Raw genomic sequence first — 27,096 nt, 5'->3', positions numbered from 1 at the left:
TTAAGCAACTACACCTCTTTTAAAAATAGATTTTAATTGCAAAAGCGTGCAGATCTCAAGTTTGGCTTCCAAAAAATATATAGATGCAAAATAAAGATTTTCTGTGGAAAAAGCTCTAGTTTCTAGAGCAAGAAAAGGTCTTCTATAGAAAAGCCTTTAGCTGCTACTTTATATAACGCAATTCTATAGAAAGAGCCTAGTTACTAGAGTAACAAAAGCTCTTATATAAGAAAGACTTTAGTTGCTAGATCAAATAAAATTCTATTGAAAAGGCTCTCGCATCTTTAGTAACTTAAGGTACTCTATATAGTAAAGTATTTAAAGCTTTTCTGTAGAAAAAACTTTAGTTCCTAGATCAACAAAAGTTCTTCTATCTAAAAGCTCTTCTAAAGAAAGGATTGTAGTAGCTTATGCAACTAAAGCTTGCTTAAACTAATGCTCTTCTAAAGAAGATACTCTATATGCTAAAGTATTTGAAGCTTTTCTGTAGGAAAAAACTTTAGTTTCTAGATCAACAAAAGCTCTTTTATGGAAAAGCCTGTAGTTGCCATATCAAATCAACTAAAGAAAGGACAGTAGTAGATTATGCAACTAAACCTTGCATAAACAAATGCTCTTCTAAAGAAGTTACTCTATATGCTAAAGCATTTAAAACTTTTCTGTAGGAAACAAATTTAGTTTCTAGATCAAGTATAGTTTTTACATAGAAATGCTGTAGCAATTAAAGCTTTTCTTAAGGAAAAGCTTTAGTTCCAAGATCAATAAAAGCTCTTCTATATAAAAGTTGCAAGTATCAAAACTCGAAAAAGTCTCTAGTTGTAGATCAAGCAAAGCTGTTCTGTAATAAGGACTGTATTAGGTTATTCAACTAAAAATTTTCTATAGTAGCTTAAGCAACTAAAGCTCTTCTATAGAACGGGTTGTCTATTATATGTATATAGAACAGCCTCTAGTTTAGTATTAAGAGATAATGATGCTCTCTGATCAAGTTTTTCCTGAGTTTTTTTTTCCATAAAGAAACTACTTTTTCTATGTATTCCTTGTAAAAAAGAAACTCACACAAATTAAAGCATAAACCAGCTTCAAATGTATGTTCCTGTTGTCCTTAACTTCGGTTCAGTTCTGTTTTCACAATTTAATTTTTTTCTAAATTTTATTTCAAATGTTGAATGATTTATGAGCAGCAACAGTACAACGGTTAACAGTATGTAACATTTTTACAATATTTTCCTAAATAAACAAACATTTTTTCAACATACATACATGCTCATACTCAACCAAGCAGCCACTCTCAACTGCTCAATTGTCATGTAGGATAAGCACGAGAAAGTGTGTGAGGGTGAATGTGAGAAAAAGTTTATATAACTAAATGAGTGTATATAAGTTAGTACAAGTGCTTAAGGTATACTATATGTTTGTTAGTATGTATAATTGTATAGTGAATATCCTTAGCATATATAGCAACTATAAAAACTCTTAAGTAAAATCTCAAGTGGCTTTAAATGCTCTACTCGTTCTTAAGTTTTTCCTTTAGAACCCTTATCATTTTGTTGTTATTCTGTTCATATACAGTTTTTCTCTTTCTCGCAATTTTTTTTTGTTTGTTCTGGCAACGTTGTTATTTTAATGGAAAAGGTTGTTAATTTTAGCGTTTTTGTCTCTATTAATATATTTTTTTTGTTTTTGTCTACTGTTGGATTTTTTTTTTCGGTTCAAGCATTCTTTAACCAACAATTTATGTATCCTTGAGTTTATTTGTCTATAAATACCTTTTTGTCAGTTTTTCTTGTGACAAAAAATTCTGATGAAAAAACAAAATTTGTGATGAAGGATTTATAACGTTTAACATGGCGTTGTTTATGTGTTGCAACCAAAAAAGAACCTTTGCAGAAAAATTCCATTAAACCCTTAAAAAAAGAAAACTATATAGCAAAGTGTTGTTAGAAATATGCGGCATACTTTTAGGTAACTATAGGAAAACTTGTAAAATTTTACTAGGGTATAAACAATTCGTCTATGTCACCTACTATACCTTAAATTTTATATTCCCTTCATTCTTGTTTTGGTGGTTGCTTTATTATCAGTCTTGGGAATTTTGTCAGTCATGTAAGAAAAACCAAAAATATACGAAAAGGAGACAAAAAAACGAAAAAGCGCCAGTATCCTTTTTACCATCATTAGTTGATTTAGCAAGAATAAATTTATAAGTATGTCGTTGTTGAAGTACAAATATTTTCTTTCAATTTCTTAATATACTATATAAAATATTTATATGTCACCGCCGTTTTATATGCAGCATTAATGTTTAAAGGTAGTTAGTTATTAAAGTTATTTTTTCAATTTATCAAGACATTAGTGTCAAATTGTGGAGGGAAATGTAAGTTTGCGGGCATGGGTAAACAATGAATATCTTAAGTAGTGTTTTTTTTTTTTTTTGTTGTATTAAGTGTATAATGATATAATGGAATTTGTCTTATTGTCAAGGCAATGATACTGTCAGTTTAGTGAGAGATAGTAATATATAACTTTTATATTAAAAATAAGGAAATATTTTGCATAAGTATTAGCATTGAAGTATCATTTATAATATTAAGTGGAAATGTATTTAAATTAAATTATATTTTTTATTGCTTTTAAGTTCATTTTTCTTTAAATTTGAACTTATTTAAAATTTGTATTGTTTATAGTAGACCAAATACCCGAGTTCTTACAATTTTCAGTCATCAGTTTGAAAACGAAAAATACCCTAAATTGGTTCATATACCTGCCAACGGACTAACCTAGTCTACTCTTAGACTAAACAACAAAAACCACACTTTTTAGCATACTTTTCATATCTATCTGAAATCTATACCTATCACTGGTTTTTTTCACAACCTTAACAATATTTTATTGTTTACTCTCCTACAGAATTTACACATAAATCTTTTCGGCAAAAATGTCATCCTCTTTAAAGAAAAAGTCAAATAAATATTTATGCTAAAACTTAACTTTGACACAAGTATTTCGAAAACAATTCTTATGTAAATTAAATGTTAAAACAAAGATGCTTACATTTATGCGAATATATTTATTTGTAAATGTATTGATTTTGTTGTAAGTAAATATGGAAAATTTAGTTTAATAAAATGTAAATTTAATAGGGGAGGGTATATGGTTTACACACGTGTATTTTGTATGCTTTTTAAGAATATTTGTAAACAAAATGTTTATAAATATGCAGTCAACAATAAGACAAGGTAAAGGAATATCTAACATGAATTGACAGGTGTCAGTATCTAAAAGGACTCTAAAGGACTTATAAATGTTTGTGTGCTCATTCTCCAGGGTATATCCTCTCTGAACTATAATTTAGTTAATATTCATAAATCATCATTTTTAAAGAGCAATAACCAGTCTTATCTTCATAGCCATACCAGTTCATAGCGTCAAAATCTGATTTTGAATATATAATGTCTATAGTTTTGGCTATAGTCCTGTCTATGGTATAGTATGTAGACCTGTTTATAGTCTTGACTATAGACCTGCCTATAGTCCTGAATATAGATCTGCCTTGACTAAAGACATGTCTATATTCTTGACTATAGACCTCTGTAGTGTGTTGACTAAAAACCTGTCTATGGTCTTGACTATAGAACTATCTATAGTATTGACTATAGAACTGTCTACAGTCTTGACTATAGAACTGTCTATAGTACTATCTATAGTATTGACTATAGAACTGTCTACAGTCTTGACTATAGAACTGTCTATAGTCTGGAATATAGAACTGTCTATAGTCTTGGCTATAGAACTGTCTATAATCTTGACTATAGAACTGTTTATAGTCTTAACTATAGAACTGTCTATAATCTTGACTAAAGAACTATCTATAGTCTTGGCTATAGAACTGTCTATAGTCTTGACTATAGAACTATCTATCTTTCTAGTCTTGACTAAATATCTCTAGACTTGACTATAGACCTGCCTATAGTATTGACTATAGACCTACCTATAGCCTTGACTATAGACCTGCCTATAGTCTTGACTATAGACCTGTCTAGGGTGTTAACTAAAGACCTGTATATGGTATTGCCTATAAAACTATCTATAGTATTGACTATAGAACTGTCTATGGTCTTGCCTATAGAACTGTCTACAGTCTTGACTATAGAAATGTCTACAGTCTTGACTATGGAACTGTCTATAGTCTGAACTGTAGAACTGTCTATAGTCTTGGCTATAGAACTGTATATAATCTTGACTATAGAACTGTCTATAGTCTTGACCATAAAACTGTCTGTGGTCTTGAATATGGAAATGTCTATAGTCTTGACTATAGAACCATCAATAGTCCTGATTGTAGCCTTGGCTATAGAACTGTCTATAGTCTTTACTATAGAACTGTCTATAGTTTTGACTATAAAACTGTCTATAGTCTTGACTATAAAACTGTCTGTGGTCTTGACTATAGAACTGTCTATAGTCTTGACTATAGCACCATCAATAGTCCTAACTGTAGTCTTTTCTATAGAACTATCTATAGTCGTGATTATAGTCTTGGCTATAGAAAAGTCTATAGTCTTGACTATAGAACTGTCTATAGTCTTGACTATAAAACTGTCTGTAGTCTTGACTATAGAACTATCTATAGTCTTGACTATAGAACTATCTATAGTCTTGTCTATAAACCTGTCTATGGTCATGTCCGTAGACCTGTCTATAATCTAGACTATGTCTATGGTCTTGGCTATAGGTCTGTGTACCATACACAGGCCTATAGACCTGTCCAGGGTCTTACCTAAAGAACTGTCTATGGTCTTGACTACAGACCTATCTATGGTCTTGACTATAGAACTGTCTATAGTGTTGAATATAGAACTGTCTATAGTGTTGGCAATAGAACTAGTCTTCTAGTCTTTACTATAGAACTTTTTATAGTCTTGACTTTAGACTGCCTATAGTCTTGACTGTAGAAGTGTCTAAAGTCTTAACTAAAGAACTGTCTACAGTCTTAAATATAGAAATAGCTTAAGTCTTGACTATAGAACTCTCTATAATCTTGACTAAAGACCTGTCTATAGTCTTGAGTATATACCTGTCTATGGTCTGCACTATAGAACTTTCTATACTATAGTCTTGACTATAGAACTGTCCATAGCCTTGATTATAGACCTGTCTGTGGTCATGACTGTAACCCTATATGTGGTCTTGCCTATAGACCTTGACCGTATATCTATAATCTACTATAGACCTGTCTTGACTATAGACCAGTCTATAGTCTGGACTATAGACCTGTATATGGCCTTGACTATAAACCTGTCTATAGTCTTGACTTTAGACCAGTCTGTAGTCGTGACTATAGACCAGTCTGTAGTCTTGACTATAGACATAGACCTGTCTATATTCTTGACTATAAACTTGTCTATTGTCTTGACTATAAATCTATGACTATAGAATTTTCTATATAATCATTTTCAATAATTTCTAAAGTTTATTATGAGAATCCAAACCAAACTCTAAAAATTCCTCCAGTGATGTTTTAAAAACACCCTTTTTTAAAATTTAACCAAAAATATTCATAAGATAATAAAAACAATAATCTCATTTTGATTATAAATATTTTCGATGTTCGTTTTTCTCGTTTTTGCTCTGCTTATCAAATTACAGAACAAAAACTATAAAATAAATGAAACCCTCTTGAATGATAAATAAATAAAAAAGGAGAAAACCAACAACAACAAAATATCATCATATAAATGTTATTTTAATACAAACCATTACCACAAATGAATCGTAGTTATTGTATTTAAAGTGTTTTTCAAATACTACTTGTGGTTTGGTGAAAGCAAAATTATGTTTGAAAAGGGAAAATGGTGAAAAAGAAAAATCTTAAAAAGTTAGAAAAAATATTTAATATTTATTGATTATGTTTATGTTGTTAGTTTTTTGGTTAGCAGATACAGTGGGACAGAAGAACTAAATAAGTAGGTGTTGAATTATATTCTCTGAATTCTTCTGTTATGTTAGGGGATCATAGTAGAGGATGTATGTATAGGGTAAATGTTAGAGGTGTTTGTTTTGATATTTTTCACTGCACTGCAATCCACTGTTTCAGTAACCGGATGTTTGACACCACCTAACACTCTAACCATAAAATACAAATAAAATTTGAATTGATAATCTTTTGGTGGTCGATGGTAAAATAAGGCAGAATCGTTAAATTTTACTGAACACAGAAGCAGTAAAAAAGAAAATTTAAATAAAAATCAAACCCAAAATAATAAAGTTTTTTTAAGCTTGTATAAAATAGAAATCATAATCATAAAAATATTATGCAGGACTCTAAGAAAATATCAAAAAAACGGCAGCAACAACTTCCTTATAAAACAGAAAAGATAATAAGAATAAATTCAAACAGAATTTACATCTAAAGGGAAATTGATTTGATGTTAAAATGATGATAAAATCATGAATTTATCTGAGTTTAAAATATGAAAAAGTGTGAAAAGGATGTAATACAGGAAACTGTTTTAATCTTTATACATTTTTATTTTTCTTACAGATTTAACGTTACAAATCCCGAGGAGCCGCAATTTTCTTTGGAAAATTTAGATTCATTGACATCGTTAATGACACAAGAAAATAATTCATTAAAGTTGCGCATCTATGCCTTCAATCAAAAAGGACGTAGTCCTGCTTATCCCATAGCTGATTTCATTATTGGTTCTACAGCCTTTAAGAATGGTAAGTAGAAAGTAAAAAACTCTTAATGATGAAATCTAAATTTTATGTTAAAATATTGCTGCTGCCTCTTGTATCACCAACTGTCATCACATGTTTTTGCTTTTACTTTTTATGGCGTCTAATGCCTTAAGGTGTTTCCATACACATACATACATTTTTTCCAGTAATTTTCATCATTATAATGTCAGCTTTCTGATTATACTTATGTATGTACGCAAGTGATTTTTTTCTTGGATTTTTCTTTTTGTAACTTTGTATACGTTCTTGAGCCACGAGACAATGATTGATTACCTGATGACATGTTAGATTCGACAGGTGTTTTTGAGTAATGTGGTTGGCTGTTGTTATTGCTGTTCGTTCGTGTTGTTATAGCTAAAAGAAAACATTACTAAGCACCTGATATCCTACAGAAATGTTTGTTTTTAGTTGGTATCTTGGCAAAAAAAATTTTTTTTTCTACTTTCGTTTTTCTTTTCCTTAGCTGTTGATTTTGTTTCTGTTTTGCTTGCGGCAACATGTTTATTTTTGTTTTTTTTTTTTTTTGCGGACTTTTTTCTCCATATTCTTTACTACCTTTAAGTTGTTGTCATTACAGTGATTCATTCATAAGTGTTACGTGGACTGTGTGGTATGGTTTGGGTCAAAGATTTTTGCAAATTTCAAAACTCCTTAAGATAATATTTGCTCTTAAACTGTGTGCCAAGGAAGCCTGATACACGGGAAGTTTAGCTTTAAATCATTATTTAAAGTTGAACACTAACGATAGCTTAGTGATAAACTGAAGTGAATGTGATCATTATGATGTGCTTAAGCTGTATCTACAAAACGTTTGGCTGTAGAGGTATTCATCAAGTTAGTTAGTTAGTTAGTGAGTGAGTTAGTTAGTTAGTTAGTTAGTTAGTTAGTTAGTTAGTTAGTTAGTTAGTTAGTTAGTTATTTTGTTAGTTAGTTAGTTAGTTAGTTAGTTAGTTAGTTAGTTAGTTAGTAGTTAGTTAGCTAGTTAGTTAGTTAGTTAGTTAGTTAGTTTGTAGTGAGTTAGTTAGTTAGTTAGTTAGTTAGTTAGTTAGTTAGTTGTTAGTAGTTAGTTAGTTAGTTAGTTAGTTAGTTAGTTAGTTAGTTAGTTAGTTAGTTAGTTAGTTAGTTAGTTAGTAGTTAGTTAGTTAGTTAGTTAGTTAGTTAGTAGTAGTTAGTTAGTTAGTTAGTAGTTAGTTAGTTAGTTAGTTAGTTAGTTAGTTAGTTAGTAGTGTAGTTAGTTAGTTAGTAGTTAGTAGTAGTTAGTTAGTTAGTTAGTTAGTTAGTTAGTTAGTTAGTGTTAGTTAGTAGTTAGTTAGTTAGTTAGTTAGTTAGTAGTTAGGAGTAGTTAGTTAGTTAGTAGTTAGTTAGTTAGTTAGTTAGTTAGTAGTTAGTTAGTTAGTTAGTTAGTTAGTTAGTTAGTTAGTTAGTTAGTTAGTTAGTTAGTTAGTTAGTAGTTAGTAGTTAGTTAGTTAGTTAGTTAGTTAGTTAGTTAGTTAGTTAGTTAGTTAGTTAGTTAGTTAGTTAGTTAGTTAGTAGTTAGTTAGTTAGTTAGTTAGTTAGTTAGTTAGTTAGTTAGTAGTTAGTAGTTAGTTAGTTAGTTAGTTAGTTAGTTAGTAGTTAGTTAGTAGTTAGTTAGTTAGTAGTTAGTTAGTTAGTAGTTAGTTAGTTAGTTAGTTAGTTAGTTAGTTAGGTTAGTTAGTTAGTTAGTTAGTTAGTTAGTAGTTTTGTTAGTTAGTAGTTAGTAGTTAGTTAGTTAGTTAGTTAGTTAGTTAGTTAGTTAGTTAGTTAGTTAGTAGTTAGTTAGTTAGTTAGTTAGTTAGTTAGTTAGTAGTAGTTAGTTAGTTAGTTAGTTAGTTAGTAGTTAGTAGTTAGTTAGTTAGTTAGTAGTTAGTTAGTTAGTTAGTTAGTTAGTTAGTTAGTTAGTTGTTAGTAGTTAGTTAGTTTAGTTAGTTAGTTAGTTAGTTAGTTAGTTAGTTAGTTAGTTAGTTAGTGTAGTTAGTTAGTAGTTAGTAGTTAGTTAGTTAGTTAGTTAGTTAGTTAGTTAGTTAGTTAGTTAGTTAGTTAGTTAGTTAGTTAGTTAGTTAGTTAGTTAGTTAGTTAGTTAGTTAGTTAGTTAGTTAGTTAGTTAGTTAGTTAGTTAGTTAGTTAGTTAGTTAGTTAGTTAGTTAGTTAGTTAGTTAGTTAGTTAGTTAGTTAGTTAGTTAGTTAGTTAGTTAGTTAGTAGTTAGTTAGTTAGTTAGTTAGTTAGTTAGTTAGTTAGTTAGTTAGTTAGTTAGTTAGTTAGTTAGTTAGTTAGTTAGTTAGTTAGTTAGTAGTTAGTAGTTAGTTAGTTAGTTAGTTAGTTAGTTAGTTAGTTAGTTAGTTAGTTAGTTAGTAGTTAGTTAGTTAGTTAGTTAGTTAGTTAGTAGTTAGTTAGTTAGTTAGTTAGTTAGTAGTTAGTTAGTTAGTTAGTAGTTAGTTAGTAGTTAGTTAGTTAGTAGTTAGTTAGTTAGTTAGTTAGTTAGTTAGTTAGTTAGTTAGTTAGTTAGTTAGTTAGTAGTTAGTTAGTTAGTTAGTTAGTTAGTTAGTTAGTTAGTTAGTTAGTTAGTTAGTTAGTTAGTTAGTTAGTTAGTTAGTTAGTTAGTTAGTTAGTTAGTTAGTTAGTTAGTTGTAGTTAGTTAGTTAGTAGTTAGTTAGTTAGTTAGTTAGTTAGTTAGTTAGTTAGTTAGTTAGTTAGTTAGTTAGTTAGTTAGTTAGTTAGTTAGTTAGTTAGTTAGTTAGTTAGTTAGTTAGTTAGTAGTTAGTGTAGTTAGTTAGTTAGTTTGTTAGTTTGTTAGTTTGTTAGTTTGTTAGTTTGTTAGTTAGTTAGTTAGTTAGTTAGTTAGTTAGTTAGTTAGTTAGTTAGTTAGTTAGTTAGTTAGTTAGTTAGTTAGTTAGTTAGTTAGTTAGTTAGTTAGTTAGTTAGTAGTTAGTTAGTTAGTTAGTTAGTTAGTTAGTTAGTTAGTTAGTTAGTTAGTTAGTAGTTAGTTAGTTAGTTAGTTAGTTAGTTAGTTAGTAGTTAGTTAGTTAGTTAGTTAGTTAGTTAGTTAGTTAGTTAGTTAGTTAGTTAGTTAGTTATATAACTATACTATAACTTATCACTCTACCCACGTATTTTTTCATATATGCATATTTAAGTTGGCATTTAAAAAGAATTTTGTGTTTGTAAAATAAGCCATTAGGTAAAACAAGATTGATTTGGGTGTAGTTTTTCATCAATTTTTTTTCCTACTTTAAACCTTGCATCTTTCTCTTTTACATTCTCTATCGTCATGTTTGTTTACATTTCTCTTTTTGGGGTTATTTGCAAATATACATTTAGTTTTCTATTTTGCCGCAAGCATTTGGCAATCAGCAAAACGAATACTAAAGCAAAAATAAATATTAAAGCAACTTAAATGTAAAAAAAACTAAATTTCAACATATTTAAATTGTTGAGCAGGACATGTTGTATGTGATAAGATTTGTTAGTAAAAATACGATAAATTGTAGGATTTAGATTTTTGATAAGGATTGTTGTGTGCTTTGTAAAACGGAAATAAATTTAAATTTGTACAAGGGTTAAGGTTACACATGTAATCAAGGAAAGAGCAGGAAACATGTAATAATTTTTGGAATTTAAGACTATTTTTAAAATAAAAGAAAAAATATTGAAAATATTCTTAGAAAGATTTTTGAGAAATCTTAATTTTAAGCCTTCATTGACCTTTAAGTTAAAGCATTGCAAAATCAACATATATTAAGCATTTATAAGAACTCATGCTGTGTATATGAAATTGATTTTGAAAAAATGAAACTTTAAGTCTCAATTCGTTTTGACATGATAAAAATTCTGTATACGTATACGTAATATTTTTTTGGAAATACACATATATAAAATATTACTTATACGAAAGGGTGGATTGGAAGTAAATAGAAATACAAACATTTTAGCCATTTAAAGTGAGGTGGTGTCTGCTTTTTCGATAGATATTCTTTTCAATGATCTTTCTAGAACTTGTAGAGATTGATAACAATCTTCATGGAGTAGTATTGGTACATAAAAACCCATTGTATGCTATTTACCATTTTCAATACAAAGCAAACTTTATAGGCAATATTTGAAGACAAAATCAATATTTCAAATCTTCTCTCATGAAATTGCTAGTTTTAACAAAAGAGCACTTTTTTGAAATAACCATTTCATAATAATATATCAGTTGATATATATAGATACAAATAAACCAAAAACATCCAAAATTTCTTTGTTGCTCAAACCATCTTATTATTATTATTATTTTTTTCTTATTTAAGAAAATATATATATTTTTTTCATACTTAACCAAATATATTAATAATCTCTCAATAACATTATAAATAAGTGTAGTCGACAAATACATTAATATCAATAACAATTGATGACCTTTAGGCAAAATTTTAAACAATAAATTGTATAAAATGTTTAAAAGAATATTTTTTTATTTCTAAATAAGTAAATGTTTATAACAGCTGCTTGTATTAGCAAAATGTATTGTTTAATAATAAAAAAGCTTTTAAAGCTTTAAGCTAAACAGTAGTTCGGCGGCGGAATCATAAAAATGTAAACCAAATATTTTGTTAAAATTCAATATGCAATATTAAACATTTTCTTATTGTGCACCAATTTTTAGCCGTAAAACCCAATATGAAATATGTATGTCAAGATGGTGCATGTGCTGTTGCATACATACATATGAATATGTGTTTGTTAGGCCATATATAGTAACTGAACTTTGTGGTTATAATTTACATGTTTACCGCGTATGTTTGTATTTCAACAACTTGGCGCTGTAGTTCCACATACTATACATACAAATTTCGGCTGAACCTTTATTGCTACTCCTATATAACTCCTATACTAATGGCTTCATATGTCAACAAAACATGTATAAGCACAAAAACAAACATATTTTTCATATGACGAAAAAACACTCAGCATTACGGCAACAAAAACTAAATTGAACACCTATGGTGAAAATACATACATATGTAGGTACATATCCAGAGGTACATATGTATGTTTATATGCCAGCTGGAGGAAAAATTGCGTATGTTGTTATAAAGTGGGTAAAAGAGTGAAGGATACAATTTGAAATGGATTAAATTTCGCACGTACAAACAAAACGGTGACACGCAAAATAGCAAAAAGACAAAAGCTACAACAACAAAATATTAATAAAAACAAGAGGAGAGAACCAATACAAAAAAACAAACGTTGACAACCTTCCTATGATTTATGATTGTTTTTATTGATTGTGATGCAAAATATAACGATGTCAAAACAACAGCAACAACAACTACAATATCGACAAACAATGGTTATATACAAAAACAAATGTAAACAAGTTACAAATGAACAAACAAATACAAACACACACACACCCATTTACATTTTATAAAGGTTTGTTTGCTTTGTGTCGGAGAAGGAGTGAGTGTATAACTGTGTTTGTATGCTCAATTATTTGTAAACGTAAGTTTGTGTAGGTGGGGATGTGTGGGTTAATAAAAAAAGTGGTTTTATGATTGACGGTGTATGTATGTTGTGTGAAAAATATTAAAAAATCGCTACAATAACAAACAGTAAATTTCAATGTAAACTCAAGTGTGCACAATGGGGAGGAGAATTTAAAAAAATATCGGTTAGTTATTGAGAGTTTTTCTGGAGAAGACTTGGAAAATTAAGACCAAAAAATTAAAAATGGCGGAAAGACTAATCTCTTGCGTAGTCTATGGATTAGTCTATGGACTAGTTTGTAAAGTAGTCTGTAGACTAGTCTGTGTAGGAGTCTGTGGAGTGGTATGTGGAGTAGTCTGTGGACTGGTCTGTGAGCTAGTCTATGGGCTAGTCTATGACGTAGTCTGTGTACAAGTCTTTAGATAAGTCTACTAGATTAGTTATTATGTACTACTCAAGGAATACTATACAAAATAGTATTTTGAATACCCTTTGGAGTGGTCTACTAACTAGTCCGTGGACCAAAATTTTGTCTAGTCTATGCACTAATTTAAATATGTATTTATATACTGGTCTATGAACTATAAAATAATATATTCACTTTTCTCTTAATTATGCGTATGAGTATTATGCAAAAATGGTTTTAATTACATATTACTCATACGTATACGGGAAAAATTACTTTATGTTATACATATGTATGTATATCATTTGATTTTCGAACTATAAACTGTGAAATCGTTTTATCTTTCTCTTAATTAGGCGTATGAGTAATATTCCAATATGACACTAATTGTATATTACTCATACGTATATGTAAAAACAACTATTGAAATTGGAACTGGTTAAAAACATGAATTAAAAAAAAAAGTTTTCATACTCTAATATATTACTATAAAATTGTCCTTTTTTCTAACAATTGAAAACACGCCATTGTGCAATATTAAAACCACAACATGTCAAACATCTATGACGAGTAAAGGCTTATAGTACACACAAACACAAAAACAGTCTCAGTGAGTGAATGACTGACTGACACAAACCTGCCATTATAATGGTTTTATACAATGACAGCAGCAACAATAAAGAAAAAACAACAACAGCAGCAACAATAACATATCATATGTAAACTCTTATACTTTTTCATGTTGAATCATACAATTCAATTTAATTTTTTTCTCTCTCTTCCTTTTTACTACTATTGTCTCTTCCCTTTATGATGATCCCGCACCCATATATGTATACTTACATATGTATTTGTTTTCATATTAAAAACAATAATAATAACAACTACAAACAAAAAACTCTATAGATGATGATGTATCCTTGACGTTGTCACCCGTTATCGTGGGGAGTGTCCTTACAATTGTTATTATTAGTTTGGCTATAGCTTTGAAAATATTCATGATGACATTTTTACACAATTTACGTCGCAATCGTCAGCATGGTACAAAAGCAACAGCCACAGCTGTCGTGGCACAAACGGGTGATGTATATAAGGTATGTATTACAGTAACAATATATATTTTCTGTTATTTATATCTACAATCTGTAGCGTATGTAAAACACATATAAACATACACATTTACAGATTGCTTGTATGTTTACTTGTTGATTTAGAAATTCCAATACATATGTGTTTGAGTGTTTTGTTGTGAAGGACATATATGGTCAAAGGGAGTTATTGTATACATATGAATATTTTATTTTTAAATCATACATGATTGACAGCAGTGCACAAATGAAAATTATGACTTTAAAAATATGAGGTTTATAAAAATAAACACGTAAATATGAAATTATTATAGCGTTTCATTTCATATTGTACTAATGAGTTTTATAATGAAAATATAACGAGGGAAAAACACCTTTGGAAATTTAATTTGTTAAAATAAGTGGAATGGGAGTAAGTGGAATTAATGGAAGTTATATAAAATTAAATTGATGTGAAAACCATAAAACGCTTCGAAATTTTTCTATTTATTTATTCTCAATTTATGAGATTTTTTTTAAATTAGTCTGAAATCTTTCCCACTTAAAACTTAGGAAAGGGTTATTGGTGTAGATTTATGATAAACTACACTACTAGGGAACTTAACTCAAATTCGCGTCATGCCAATACCAAAAGCAAATTTGTTAATACAAATCTTCATGCTATATTTTTTGGATATATTGAAGGCTCTCTATCACACAGAGTGTATTCCATTGTTGCATTTTGCGATTTTAATGATGTTGTACCCAGTGGTAACCTTCTTCTTATGGACTGAGTGACGACTGTCAAACACATTAACAATATTGAGTATTGGGATAATAAGTGCCATTATGAGTGGAGTCGAAGTTGAATGGAGTCACACTGAAAACTATGCAAAATAACTTGACTTGGCTTCTTCAGGACTAGATTATTTTTCAAACTAACTATTGTTCTTCATAAAACGAGCAGCGAATTGACTAAAGTTTTATGACATATCGAGGTATATATGTACATATATATGTATTTAGAGGTTAGGTTGTTGAGGCAGTCGACAAGAGAGTCGACTGCCGTGGTCCTGAATTGGACCGCGACTCAACCCATTTACATATCCGTCTTTAACACGCAGTTAAACCATAGATACATACAAAGGATTCTATCCTATTCATATCAATCCTAGATAGATCCACTGTACAATGTAGGACTACCAAAAGTAGCAGTTCTGAAAGATCAAAGCGCCGGAAAGTCACATAGGAAATGTTCAATATTATACTTCTCGTATTCGTTATGGAAACTTCTACATAAGTCATTGTATGGAAGATTCAGTCTTCTAGCATTACAGCGCCCTCTCAGTATAGCTACCAACAGTCACTGTCTAACTCATGAAAGCGCCAAACTGTTCTGATATCCGAGACTGCGGGGCAATGACAAAAGAAATATTCAACAGAAATCGTTGTATGTAGGATTCAGTATTCTAGCTTGCGCACTTATTTTACAGTGTTCTGTCAGTATAGCTACCAATAGTCTTAGCCTAACTCTTGAAAGCAGCAACAAACTATGAGACCTTCTACCATCATATAGAGACAAAGTCTAACAGACTGATGGCAAAGCTGCTATTAGAAATATATAGATTGTCACCTTAGTTCACATTAATGTTAAAGTACTTCATGTAATATTTAAAGATTCTACATCTAATAGTTTCTCAGATATAAGAATTTTTCTATTAAATTCATGTGGGGGTTTCAAGCCCCCAAGATAAAAGCCCGCCCTTTTTTCTCCAAAATGTTTAGATGAATATTAAAGTAATTTGTGCAAAATTTGAAGAATCTAGTTCTATTAGTTACCCAGATAAACGTAATTTTGTATTTAATTAATATGGGAGGTACCAAGTCCCCCATTGAAAGTCCGCCCGTTATACCATAATTGTTTAGATGAATGTCAAAGTTCTTCAAGTAAAATTTTAAGATTCTAGCTCTAATAGTTTCTCAGATATACGAATTTTTCTATTTAATTCATATGGGGACTCCAAGCCCCCCCAGATAGAAGTCCGATCTTTTTCATCCAAAATGCTTAGACAAATATTTAAGTTCTTAGTGCAAAAGTTGAAGAATTTAGTTCTATTAGTTTCCCAGATAAACGAATTTTTGCATTTAATTAATATGGGAGGTGCCGCTCCCCTCATGGGTAGCCCGCCAATTTATTTCCCAAAATGTTAACATGGATGTTAAAGTTATTTGTGCAAAATTTTAAGATTCTAACTGTAATTGTTTCTAAGATAAACGAATTTTTGTTTTTAATTTATATGGGAGGTGCCACGCCCCCTAATGCTAGTCCGCCTACTTTTTGTCCTAAATAATTATATTGACTCTAAAGTGGCTCTGACAAAATTTGAGGACTCTAACTGTTATATTATCTCAAATATACGGATTTAATATTTTCTTAATATGGGCGTGGCACCTCGCTCACTTGAAATTTCAAAATAAAAAGTAGCCTATTATCTATTCCAGACATACAGGAATACGCTGTGAAAATTTCAAGAAAATCGGTTCAGCAGTTTTGTAGTCTATAACGTTCAAACATACTAACATACAAACAAACTCACATTCATTTTTATATATATATATATAGATTATATCTTCAACTTCTTCAGAAATCGTTGTATGGAGGATTCAGTCTTCTAGCATAGTCCCCGCTAATGTGACCACCACTAGATGCAGCCTAATTCTTAAAAGCTCCAACAAACTATGAGACCTTCTACCATCACATAGAGACCAAGACTGAAAGACTGAGTGTAAAGTTACTATTAGAAATTTATCGAGTGTCCTTTTAGTGTTATAAAAGAATATTTGGTATCTCTATACCAGATATTGAGACAATCTGTCATGTCGCGAGTATGAGTCCCAAGTTACAATAAGTACCGTGTTAGCTCTATGGTTAATGAACTGATGATGAACGATGAGATTAGATAGTAACTATACGATATCATTCTTACAAATTGTAAGAAGCTCCTTCAAATCTAACTACATGAACACAATCGCATACCAGACAAAATATGTCGGAAAACTTAAAACACTGATCCCAGATAGAATGTCTTGGTCAAGCGGAGTATGATATTACGTATTCTGAGTGGACACACAGGATTACGGGCACACCTACACAAAATTGGACATGTGGATTCAGACGAATATAGAGCATGTAGAGAGGACATTGAAAATCTGGAGCACTTTCTTTGCCATTGTCAGGCTATCGCCAAAATTAGATTCAAATATCTTGAAAGTGATATTATTCCGGATATAATATCCCTTACGAACACTGATTGGAAAATTCTTACTGAACATCGGACGATAATACATTTAGTAAATACTATATAAGGTTTTTGTTTTTACCAACAAACGTTTTCCATGAAAAGGAGCGCACAACAGGCCCGATAGAGGCCTAGGTGTATTTCTTCGGATTTGATGTAGATACATCCTCCTATCAACCTAACCTAACATGAACATATTCAACTCTGCACTGAACAAATAATACTACTGTTATAAGTAATCACCAGACTTTGTGCTATGTCGGAAGACATGCTCTTGTAGTTAAGTCAAAGGGAATACTATATCCTATTTACTCTACAATAGAGAGTATTAATTTGATACTCTCTTTATTTCTGCTATAGAAGAGCTATCAGGGATAAGTCTTAATCATGAAATCAGGTGGTTGATCTGACACTGCCATTCTTTATGGAGGACCTATCTGGGATAAGTCTTGAACATATTCATTAATTAACTAATGAAATCAGGAGGTTGAAATCTAGAAACAATAACTAATACCTATGATATACTCTTGATCAGAAGTGTCTGCCTTTTGAATCTAAGTTAACCTAAATATTTACAAGATTTGCTTTATATAGAAAACTTTTACAAAATTCTATTGCTTGTTTGGAAAACTTTTCTTCTTTAAAGGAAAATTTTTAAAAATATTCTAAAAACTTTATTTTTATACAAAATGTTAAGGAATTTTCTATTCATTTTAAGACAAGGAAATAATTCAATTCCTGTTGCCAACAAAATGTCCTTTTAACAAATTATGCTAAAAATTTGTCAGCCACATAAAAGTATTATTATACTAATAAAAATCTATTTTTATCCAATTTTTATACTTTTATATATATTTATTATTAGTTATAAAATTAATATTTTATATCTTCTTTTTGTATAGGGCGGCATTGAAAAACCTCGTTGGCAGCATACAGATATTAAATCAAAATCCTCCGAAGATCTGGTAGAAGATGAACGTGACCCAGATGTTATACCATCACAATACGGTACGTGCATCAAATAAAATTTATACGCTAACAACAAATGACACTAAATTTACTAATTAATTTTTATTTCTATCTCTTGCTCTCTTTTTTTCTTTTTCTTTCCTACACATGCTCGTAATACCATATGGCCACAACAAATAAAAATTTTAATCAAACAAATTTTACCATATTTTCAAATAAACGAAATATATATAAAAAAAAATATCCGCCCAAAAATCAATAAACACCGCTTCCTGCTAAATTTCTATGTTTTTTTTTGCGCGCGTATTTGTTTGCATTTGGCATAAAACATTTGTATATATCAATGTTTGCTGGTATTAAAATTAAAACAAAAACAACAACAAAAATTCAATTTTGTTTGTAAACCAATTTAAACAATTTTAACCAATTCCAACCAATACTGACAAATTTCAAACCATTGCTACTGTTTGGCTTGGTCGTATGGTCGATTGGTTGGTTGGTCTGTTTGAATGGTCGGTTACTTCACACATACGCTCAATGATTTCTTTTTTGATTTTTTGAAAAACCTATAACTGAAATGAAAATGAAAATACGGGACGAAAAACACAATATAAAATCCATATAACTATATACCAACAAATACTAAAATCATGTATTCATATACATACTATATTTGGCCTCTTTTTTGTTGGCCCTTCTAAAAACCAAAAATCAAATCTTCTAAAATTTGTGCTCAATACATGTTATGTTGCACGTTTATATGTTCGCTATATTGTTTGTTGCATTCGTTTGCATTACAACACAAAAATTTAATAAATTTCCATCACAAACCAATCATTCTCAAACCCCATCACACATTTTTATTTCAACCAAAAAAACCCAAAAAATCATTCTCATCTACGTCATTCGTTCATTGTTTTTATCCCACCAAAAAAATACTTTCTCATATATATACAGTTGGCAGTGTAGGAAGTGGCAGTTCTACCAGTTCAGCTAATGCCAGTATTGGTGGCGTTAGTGGCAGCGGTGGTGTTGGTGTTGGAAATGGCATTCCAAATACTGCTACAAATGGTAGTGTTAACCATCACTTTACATCAACATCGAAATGGTCACCGAGTACGAATGTAAGTATAATTGAAAAATATCAAATCTATATGAATTTTTATTTGTTTTCGTTTGCTTTCACTCAACATTTTTGTTGTTTTTTCTTAATTTTTTATTATTGCGACCAATACTATGGCAAGAGCAAAAACAATAATAGATTTTTACTTATCATTCATTGATATGTGATGCAAAATAAATGCTATTCATATATACGTTTTCATTCATATAAAAGTTTCAAGTGATTGTTTGCCAATTTATTGCATATTTTTAGGAAAATTCATTGTTTTTTTTTTTTTTTTTTGTCTATTTTTGAAGGAATATTAGACAAAGTAATAATGGAAATGTTTTTTATTAAGTATTTTATGATGTAAACATGATTTTGTAGTAATTTTTCAATATTTTTTCCATGAATATGATAAATATTTGTGAGTTTTATAGCTAGTGTAGATATTTCTTTCTGATCAATTAGATATGTATTAATTGGCTGAAAATATATGAAATAAAGAGAATTTAACAAAAAACTGAGAAAATACACAAAGCTATATAAATACATACAACTTGAAAAACTCCAAACGATTTAAGTATGAAGTACTACAATTTCTTACGTATGAGCAATACGAAATTTAAAGTATAACGTATACAACCTTTTTACTCACTTAAGATAACAGGCTGTATTACTTAATCTTAATGAAAGCATAATTTCCATTAACAAAAAGTATAGTTTTAAAAGAAATTATAATTTCTTCAAATTACTATTTTTATATAGAAAACTTTCGGAAAATTTTTCTTTTTATATAGAAAATTTTTGAAAAATTTCGCTATATATAGACAATTTTCGAAACATTTTTTTATAGAAAATTTTCGAAACATTTCTCTCTTTTTCGGAAAATTTCTATTTTTATAGAAAATTTTCGGAAAATTTCTATTTTTATAGAAAATTTTCCGAAAATTCCTATTTTTATAGAAAATTTTCCGAAAATTTCTATTTTTATAGAAAATTTTCCGAAAATTCCTATTTTTATAGAAAATTTTCCGAAAATTTCTATTTTTATAGAAAATTTTCCGAAAATTTCTATTTTTATAGAAAATTTTCCGAAAATTTCTATTTTTATAGAAAATTTTCCGAAAATTTCTATTTTTATAGAAAATTTTCCGAAAATTTCTATTTTTATAGAAAATTTTCGGAAAATTTCTATTTTTATAGAAAATTTTCGGAAAATTTCTATTTTTATAGAAATTTTTCCGAAAATTTCTATTTTTATAGAAAATTTTCCGAAAATTTCTATTTTTATAGAAAATTTTCCGAAAATTTCTATTTTTATAGAAAATTTTCCGAAAATTTCTATTTTTATAGAAAATTTTCCGAAAATTTCTATTTTTATAGAAAATTTTCCGAAAATTTCTATTTTTATAGAAAAATTTTCCGAAAATTTCTATTTTTATAGAAAATTTTCCGAAAATTTCTATTTTTATAGAAAATTTTCCGAAAATTTCTATTTTTTATAGAAAATTTTCCGAAAATTTCTATTTTTATAGAAAATTTTCCGAAAATTTCTATTTTTATAGAAAATTTTCGGAAAATTTCTATTTTTATAAGAAAATTTTCGGAAAATTTCTATTTTTATAGAAAATTTTCGGAAAATTTCTATTTTTATAGAAAATTTTTCGGAAAATTCTATTTTTATAGAAAATTTTCGGAAAATTTCTATTTTTATAGAAAATTTTTTATAGAAAATTTTTCGGAAAATTTCTATTTTTATAGAAATTTCTCGGAAAATTTCTATTTTTATAGAAAATTTTTCGGAAAATTTCTATTTTTATAGAAAATTTTCGGAAAATTTCTATTTTTATAGAAAATTTTTCGGAAAATTTCTATTTTTATAGAAAATTTTTCGGAAAATTTCTATTTTTATAGAAAATTTCTCGGAAAATTTCTATTTTTATAGAAAATTTTTCGGAAAATTTCTATTTTTATAGAAAATTTTTCGGAAAATTTCTATTTTTATAGAAAATTTTTCGGAAAATTTCTATTTTTATAGAAAATTTTTCGGAAAATTTCTATTTTTATAGAAAATTTTTCGGAAAATTTCTATTTTTATAGAAAATTTTTCGGAAAATTTCTATTTTATAGAAAATTTTTCGGAAAATTTCTATTTTTATAGAAAATTTTTCGGAAAATTTCTATTTTTATAGAAAATTTTTCGGAAAATTTCTATTTTTATAGAAAATTTTTCGGAAAATTTCTATTTTTATAGAAAATTTTTCGGAAAATTTCTATTTTTATAGAAAATTTTTCGGAAAATTTCTATTTTTGTATGGGACAATTTGTTACATATGGGATATACCACGGTAATTATTGCAAGTTCGACAATTTTTCCATACGCTAATAAAGAGTGTAATCTACGAAAAAATTTGAACAATCTGATAGTTTCCCAGATCTACGAAATTTTGAATTGAATTCATACGGGAGGTGCCAAGTCGCCCACTGAAAGTCTGCCCGTTATTCTCTAAATGTTCACATGAATGTCAAAGTTGTTCATGTAAAATTTTAAGATTATCAGTTAGTTTCTCAGATATACAAATTTTGTATTTAATTCATATGGGGCTCCAAGCCCCTCCCCTGAAAATGTTGCTTTTAGTACAAAGTTTTTTGAAAATATCTTTGTTTAAGAAATTTTTTTCATTTTTTTTGGCAAATTTTCTAAAATTTAAAAAAAAAAAATTGTTAGAAACAGATTTCCAAAATAAATTAATATATTTTCAATAAAATATCTATATAAAATTTGCAGCGAATCTAGCAGAAAACAGAAATAAGCCTTTGTTCTGAATACCATGAGTAAATGTTACTCATTCAACATTATTCACCATATGCCATTTCCTTAACTCAAACTTAATTTTAAACATTATAAAAAGTTAACTTTCACATACTCATCATACAAATGCATTTCGTTTATAATTATACACATTTCACAGGAAACGAACAGAAATAAAGGACATAAAGTCAAAAGACAAAAATTAGCAAATTTGTTTTACGTAAAAATGTTGAACACTGAAAGAAAAAAACAAAACCTTAACGAAATTTCTTTTTTCTTTTTCTCTTATTTTCATGCTTCCTTCCTCGTTTTTCGTAATTTTTATGAATTTAACAATATGAAATCATGGTTGGATTGAATGCTTGCCGTTGTCTGTAAATGGAATAAATGGCACATTATTTGGCATACAAAAACATGGTTACCATCGAAATCAACAACAACATCATTATTATCATCATCGCCATCAACTCTTGTAATAAAAACAACAACAACAATTACAATTACTACTTACGACCATTTGCTGATGTCCTGGTGCTATTCTCAATTTTATTTTTTTGGGTGCGGGAATCTTTATTAAATAGCAGCAACATACCAAAAGTTACGAAACAAACATGATGCAACAGAATCCTACGGGTGGTAATGGTGGAGTTGGTAGTGAGACTGCAGTTAGTATACCCATGCAATTTAATCAAATCAACGCACGCACCCATCTTTTGGCATCTGCCTCAATGATGTCACCAACAGCAACAACAGCATCGGCAGCTACAACATCCGGTACAGCATTGCTACATGCAACTGCAACAACAATATCACGTACTGGAGCTGCAGGCTCTAGTGGAGGTGGTGGTGTTGGTTTAATGCATGATGTAGGCAACATAATAGGTTCACCTACATCTTTAGCTTCAACATCAACTATAGCAGCCACCACTCACTTGCAGCAACAACTGCACTCCAGCGGTGTTGGTACACTACCACCCGGTCTTGGGACGGGTGGTGGCTACATATTAAATAGTCTCATTAACAGCAGCAGTGGCACAGCCATGTCAAGTTTACATCATACCTCAGCCACCTGCTCTCCCTCCGCTGCATCGTCATCGTCGGCAAATGCAAATGCCAGCAATGTTGTGGGTGGCATGATGGGCGGCGGCAGCATAGGTCGTGTTAACCTTCATCACAGTACATTGCATCATCACAATACGTTGGGTAGTCGTGGCAATCATGGCCATTATACGGGTCATCCTTCGCCCTCAACCATGATGTTAACATCGCAAACAACTTCTGCTCTGAGTGGTGGTAGTGGCAGTACACCGGGTTCTACAACTGGTGTTGGCCTACTTTTGGGTTCACATTCACTGCCATCGGCAGCACCATCGACAACAACAACATCGTGTAATTCATCCACTGACCTGGACGATAACATTAACATCATGGCCATTAAGGATTGTTTAATGACACAGCGTGTGCCCGAAAGTTGTGTCTGAGTTGTTCCACATTGTAATTTTAAATTTATTTTTACCAGCAGCTGTAGTAAAACTGACACTGCTGCACCATCCGCAGTGGCAGCAGCAGCAATAGTATGTTCATTTTTAGGCGCTTATGTGAAATATTGTTTGCAGAAACATGAACAAAAACAAAGCAAAAGAAAATGTGAAACAAAACAACTTAAATGAAAAGAAAAGCCCTCCCCATTTCACTCCCTCAAAGAGAAAAAAAAGCACTCTTGTAAAAAATAAACGAACAAGTTTTCCAAAAAAAAGTGTAACTGTCATTGGATAATTGAAAGTGTGAGAGGAGAGCGAGAGAGTGCTTGTGTGTTAAAATGTTTTTTATGTTTAAGTATGTTTTTCTTTAATGTATGTCTCTCTGGATAAGTGTATGTGTCCCAGTATGCGACACTGAGTGCATGTGTGTAAATAACTTGTTTGTATGTATGTAACTATGTTAAGATTTGTGTATGTTTGTGCGTGTGTATGTCAGAGTGTCTGTGACATTGACAAGATTTCTCTGTATGACAAAAATTGATCATTAAAGTTTTATTTTATGGAATGAAAACAAAAATTAAACGATTTTTTGTTTAAACAAATTTATTTTGTTTTTTTTTTTCTCGCAAAAATTTTAATTTCTTGCTAAATTTATTTTATTTTTATTCTTTAGGCAGACAGTTTTTATCACTTTTAGTGGATTGGTTGCTTATCAGCGATTATTTAAATGGTAGTAATAAAAATTAAATGGTATTAATTTAAATTTTAAGGAATTTAGTTTTTGTAACTTACCAAATAATGTCTAGTGGACTAGGGAGGATAGAATAGAATTTTATAAAAATGCTCTAATACAATCTTTCTTAAGTGTGAAAATGAAATGCGGATTTAATAAAAGCGAAGGCATAAATACCATTCATTAATATGTTCTGAAGTTCAAGGACTCAGTAATTGTAAACCAATGGCGTAAGCGACAAAATAGAAAGAGTTATAGTTAGAAACAAAAGAGACCATGGAAATAAAAGAGTAATCTATGCTTTTGGACAGTTAATGCCGATTATTCCTGGATCTGGTGGAATTCTATTTCATTCTCTTCCTTTAATATAACTATGTCAATGGCCAATGAATGGAAGCTGATATTCAGGCTTTTGTAATACCTAGTAATAATCTCTTTACTAGGTATTACGAAAAGTCCTTCCATATTCGATAGGACTAACCTTTAAGGTTAATGAGAGTCATTTTAAGACATTCATAAGAATTTCCTGTTGTCATAGTGGTCTAAGCCATAAGCTAAGCATAGGAAACATAGGCTTTAAAAAGATGGGCATAGATAGGGTCGTTTACACAGATTCCATGACAAGAAACAATTCTTGCCATGGTGTACATGGGTCCAAATTGGTCACTGCGTTAGAAAAATTTCAGTTTCAGTTGTAGGAAGGATGAATGAACAATGAAACCAGCGTCGCAAGCTTATGAAAGTGCTAAATAATGCCAGACACACAGCCGATGAACCACTATGTGATAAAAAAGATCACCTGTGTCTCCCAGTTTTGTTCAAAGTTATGCACTTTTTTATGGGCCCCAAAGATTTGGGGACTCGGTTTTAATTTTGCACAAAAGTGATCATTTTCGCAAGTTTGTTCAAAATTTTGAACATATAAAATCAAAGAAACATCATCTTAATCACTTTATTTCAAGTGGAAAGTTTTGCATTGTAAAGTTGCAGTGTTTTTATTAACAACACCTGTACGTATACGTGAATTATTGATATTACAAATATTAAGTATACGCCATAGAGAAGCACTAGAAATATTTTTTAACACGTAAAAAAAATCGAATTTTAATCACTTCATTTCAAGTGTTAGCTTTTGCAATGTAAAATTGCACTGTTGTTATTAACGACACCTCTACGTATACGTGTTAATGAATTATTGCTATTGCGAATATTAAGTATACGCCTTAGAGAAAGACTACAAACACTATATATTTAACACGTAACAAATCGAATTTTTAAAGTTTTTTGCGAATTTGATCTTGAAGATGAAGATTTTTGGATTTTATATGTATGTTCGCAATTTTTGTTCTTTATGACAAGAGCTGCAACTTTCCCTCAGAGAGTAAGATGTGGGCCTGAGAAGATTATCACTTTGTTTGCCAAAATAACACCGAGGCCCATAAAAAAGTACTTTAAAAGACTAGTTTATACTACTTAGTGATACCAATGCATAGTAGATTCATAATCCCTCAACATATTTTTAAACCTTATACCCAAATAATGGGGATGGTCCTACATACATCTTAATGTATTCCAATCGGATGAGAATCATTTTGAGTCGATTAATCTATGTCCATCCGTCTGTGTGTCGACGCAAACTTTGTGCGCACCGTACAGATCGCAATTTTAAAGATAATTTTAAAAATGTGTCACGTTCTCCAAGAACGAAGCTTATTGAAAATTATTAAAATCGGTACATTGTTTTACGTAACCCCTATACAACGGCAGTTTTATATCTCATATAATATGGTCGTCCAAGTCGGACTACATATTAATACTTATTTCATAGTTGGATTCATTTGTTACTATTGTGTTCTACAATACCTCAGCAGGTTTCTTTTTACCATGTTTATGGGCTTTGCATTTCGTTCTCTCTCACTCTTCCAAATGTTGAACTATTGCTCGACTGGAGTTTTTGTATTTTTGAATTATTTGTCTTGTATAGATTATTTGAATGATCTTGCAATATCGCTAAATAGGACTAGTACTCTTAGGACAAAAACTTGTTAAAATAACTCCTCAGAAATGCTTCTTTAGTGGGAAGGGTGTTATGCGTTTGTGCTGATGTTTGTAACGCACTAAAATATTAGTACTATACTTACCTTAAAGTTACCCATTGACTCAGAATCACTTTCTGAGTCGATTTAACGATGTCCGTCCGACCGACTGTCCGTGTGTCCATGTAAACGTTGTTATCAAAGTACAGATAGGAATTTATTAAGATAATTTGATGTGCACGTTTCTTTTGACCTAAGGAATCCTTTAGAAAATGGTTAAAATAGGTCCATTATTTCACCTAACCCTCATACAACAGAACACCCCCCCCCCCCCCCGAAAAGAGCTTTTGAGCTCATAATTATATATAATACTAGCTATACCAGTGTACTTCGCTACCTTGATCGTATATCTGCAATATCAAAAAGTCCCCTTTTAGAGATTTCATGTTTCTAGAATCAATATTTAAAAAAATTCGGAAGTACCGTTTGAAGAACGAAAAAGTACCAAAAAGTCCGCCTTTTAAAGGTTCTCACTTAATCCGGACTCTACATGCTTCTAGATGCAATATTATAGAAAATAGGAAAAGTACCTTTTGAAGAGCGAAAAAGTACCAAAAAGTCCCCTTTTATATGTTCCGTGTTTAATTTCAAGTTTCTAAGTTCAATATTATAGAAAATTCAAAAACAACATTTTGAAGAACGAAAAGTACCAGTCGAAGGACAAAAAAGTACAAAAAACTCCCCTTTTATAGATTCTCATTTACTCCGGGCTCTACATGCTTAATTTCATATTTCTAGGTTCAATATTATAGAAAACTCAAAAGTACCAGTTAAAAAACTAAAAAAACAAAAATATTCCTTTGTGCCGGAGTTCCTAGTTGGCATATTTAGTGTTACTAAATTACCAATTTCTCCAATTTTACTAAAATTGGTCAATGAGTTTGAATAAAATCAAT

The 27,096-nt window shown here is 29.9% G+C and overlaps 1 protein-coding gene across 1 annotated transcript in view; it reads left to right on the top strand.

Moving 5' to 3' along the window:
- Positions 1-26,433, top strand: part of LOC119613555 — a gene marked incomplete at its 5' end in the record, with an annotated part of 43,194 nt that extends 16,761 nt beyond the window's left edge. The window contains 5 exons of the mRNA XM_037969574.1: positions 6,545-6,726; positions 13,545-13,732; positions 17,907-18,012; positions 18,931-19,097; positions 22,472-26,433. Of these exons, the coding sequence (XP_037825502.1) occupies positions 6,545-6,726; positions 13,545-13,732; positions 17,907-18,012; positions 18,931-19,097; positions 22,472-23,371 (1,543 nt within the window). The remainder of the gene's footprint in view (positions 1-6,544; positions 6,727-13,544; positions 13,733-17,906; positions 18,013-18,930; positions 19,098-22,471) is intronic.
- Positions 26,434-27,096: the final 663 nt, after the last annotated feature.

This window comes from Lucilia sericata, unplaced genomic scaffold (assembly GCF_015586225.1).
Source record: "Lucilia sericata isolate MDLA Ls3-8-SP2 unplaced genomic scaffold, ASM1558622v1 Contig002189F_arrow, whole genome shotgun sequence".
Classification (NCBI taxonomy): domain Eukaryota; kingdom Metazoa; phylum Arthropoda; class Insecta; order Diptera; family Calliphoridae; genus Lucilia; species Lucilia sericata.
The sequence above is the reverse complement of the archived record's forward strand: the minus strand, read 5'-3'. Positions and strand labels throughout refer to the sequence as shown.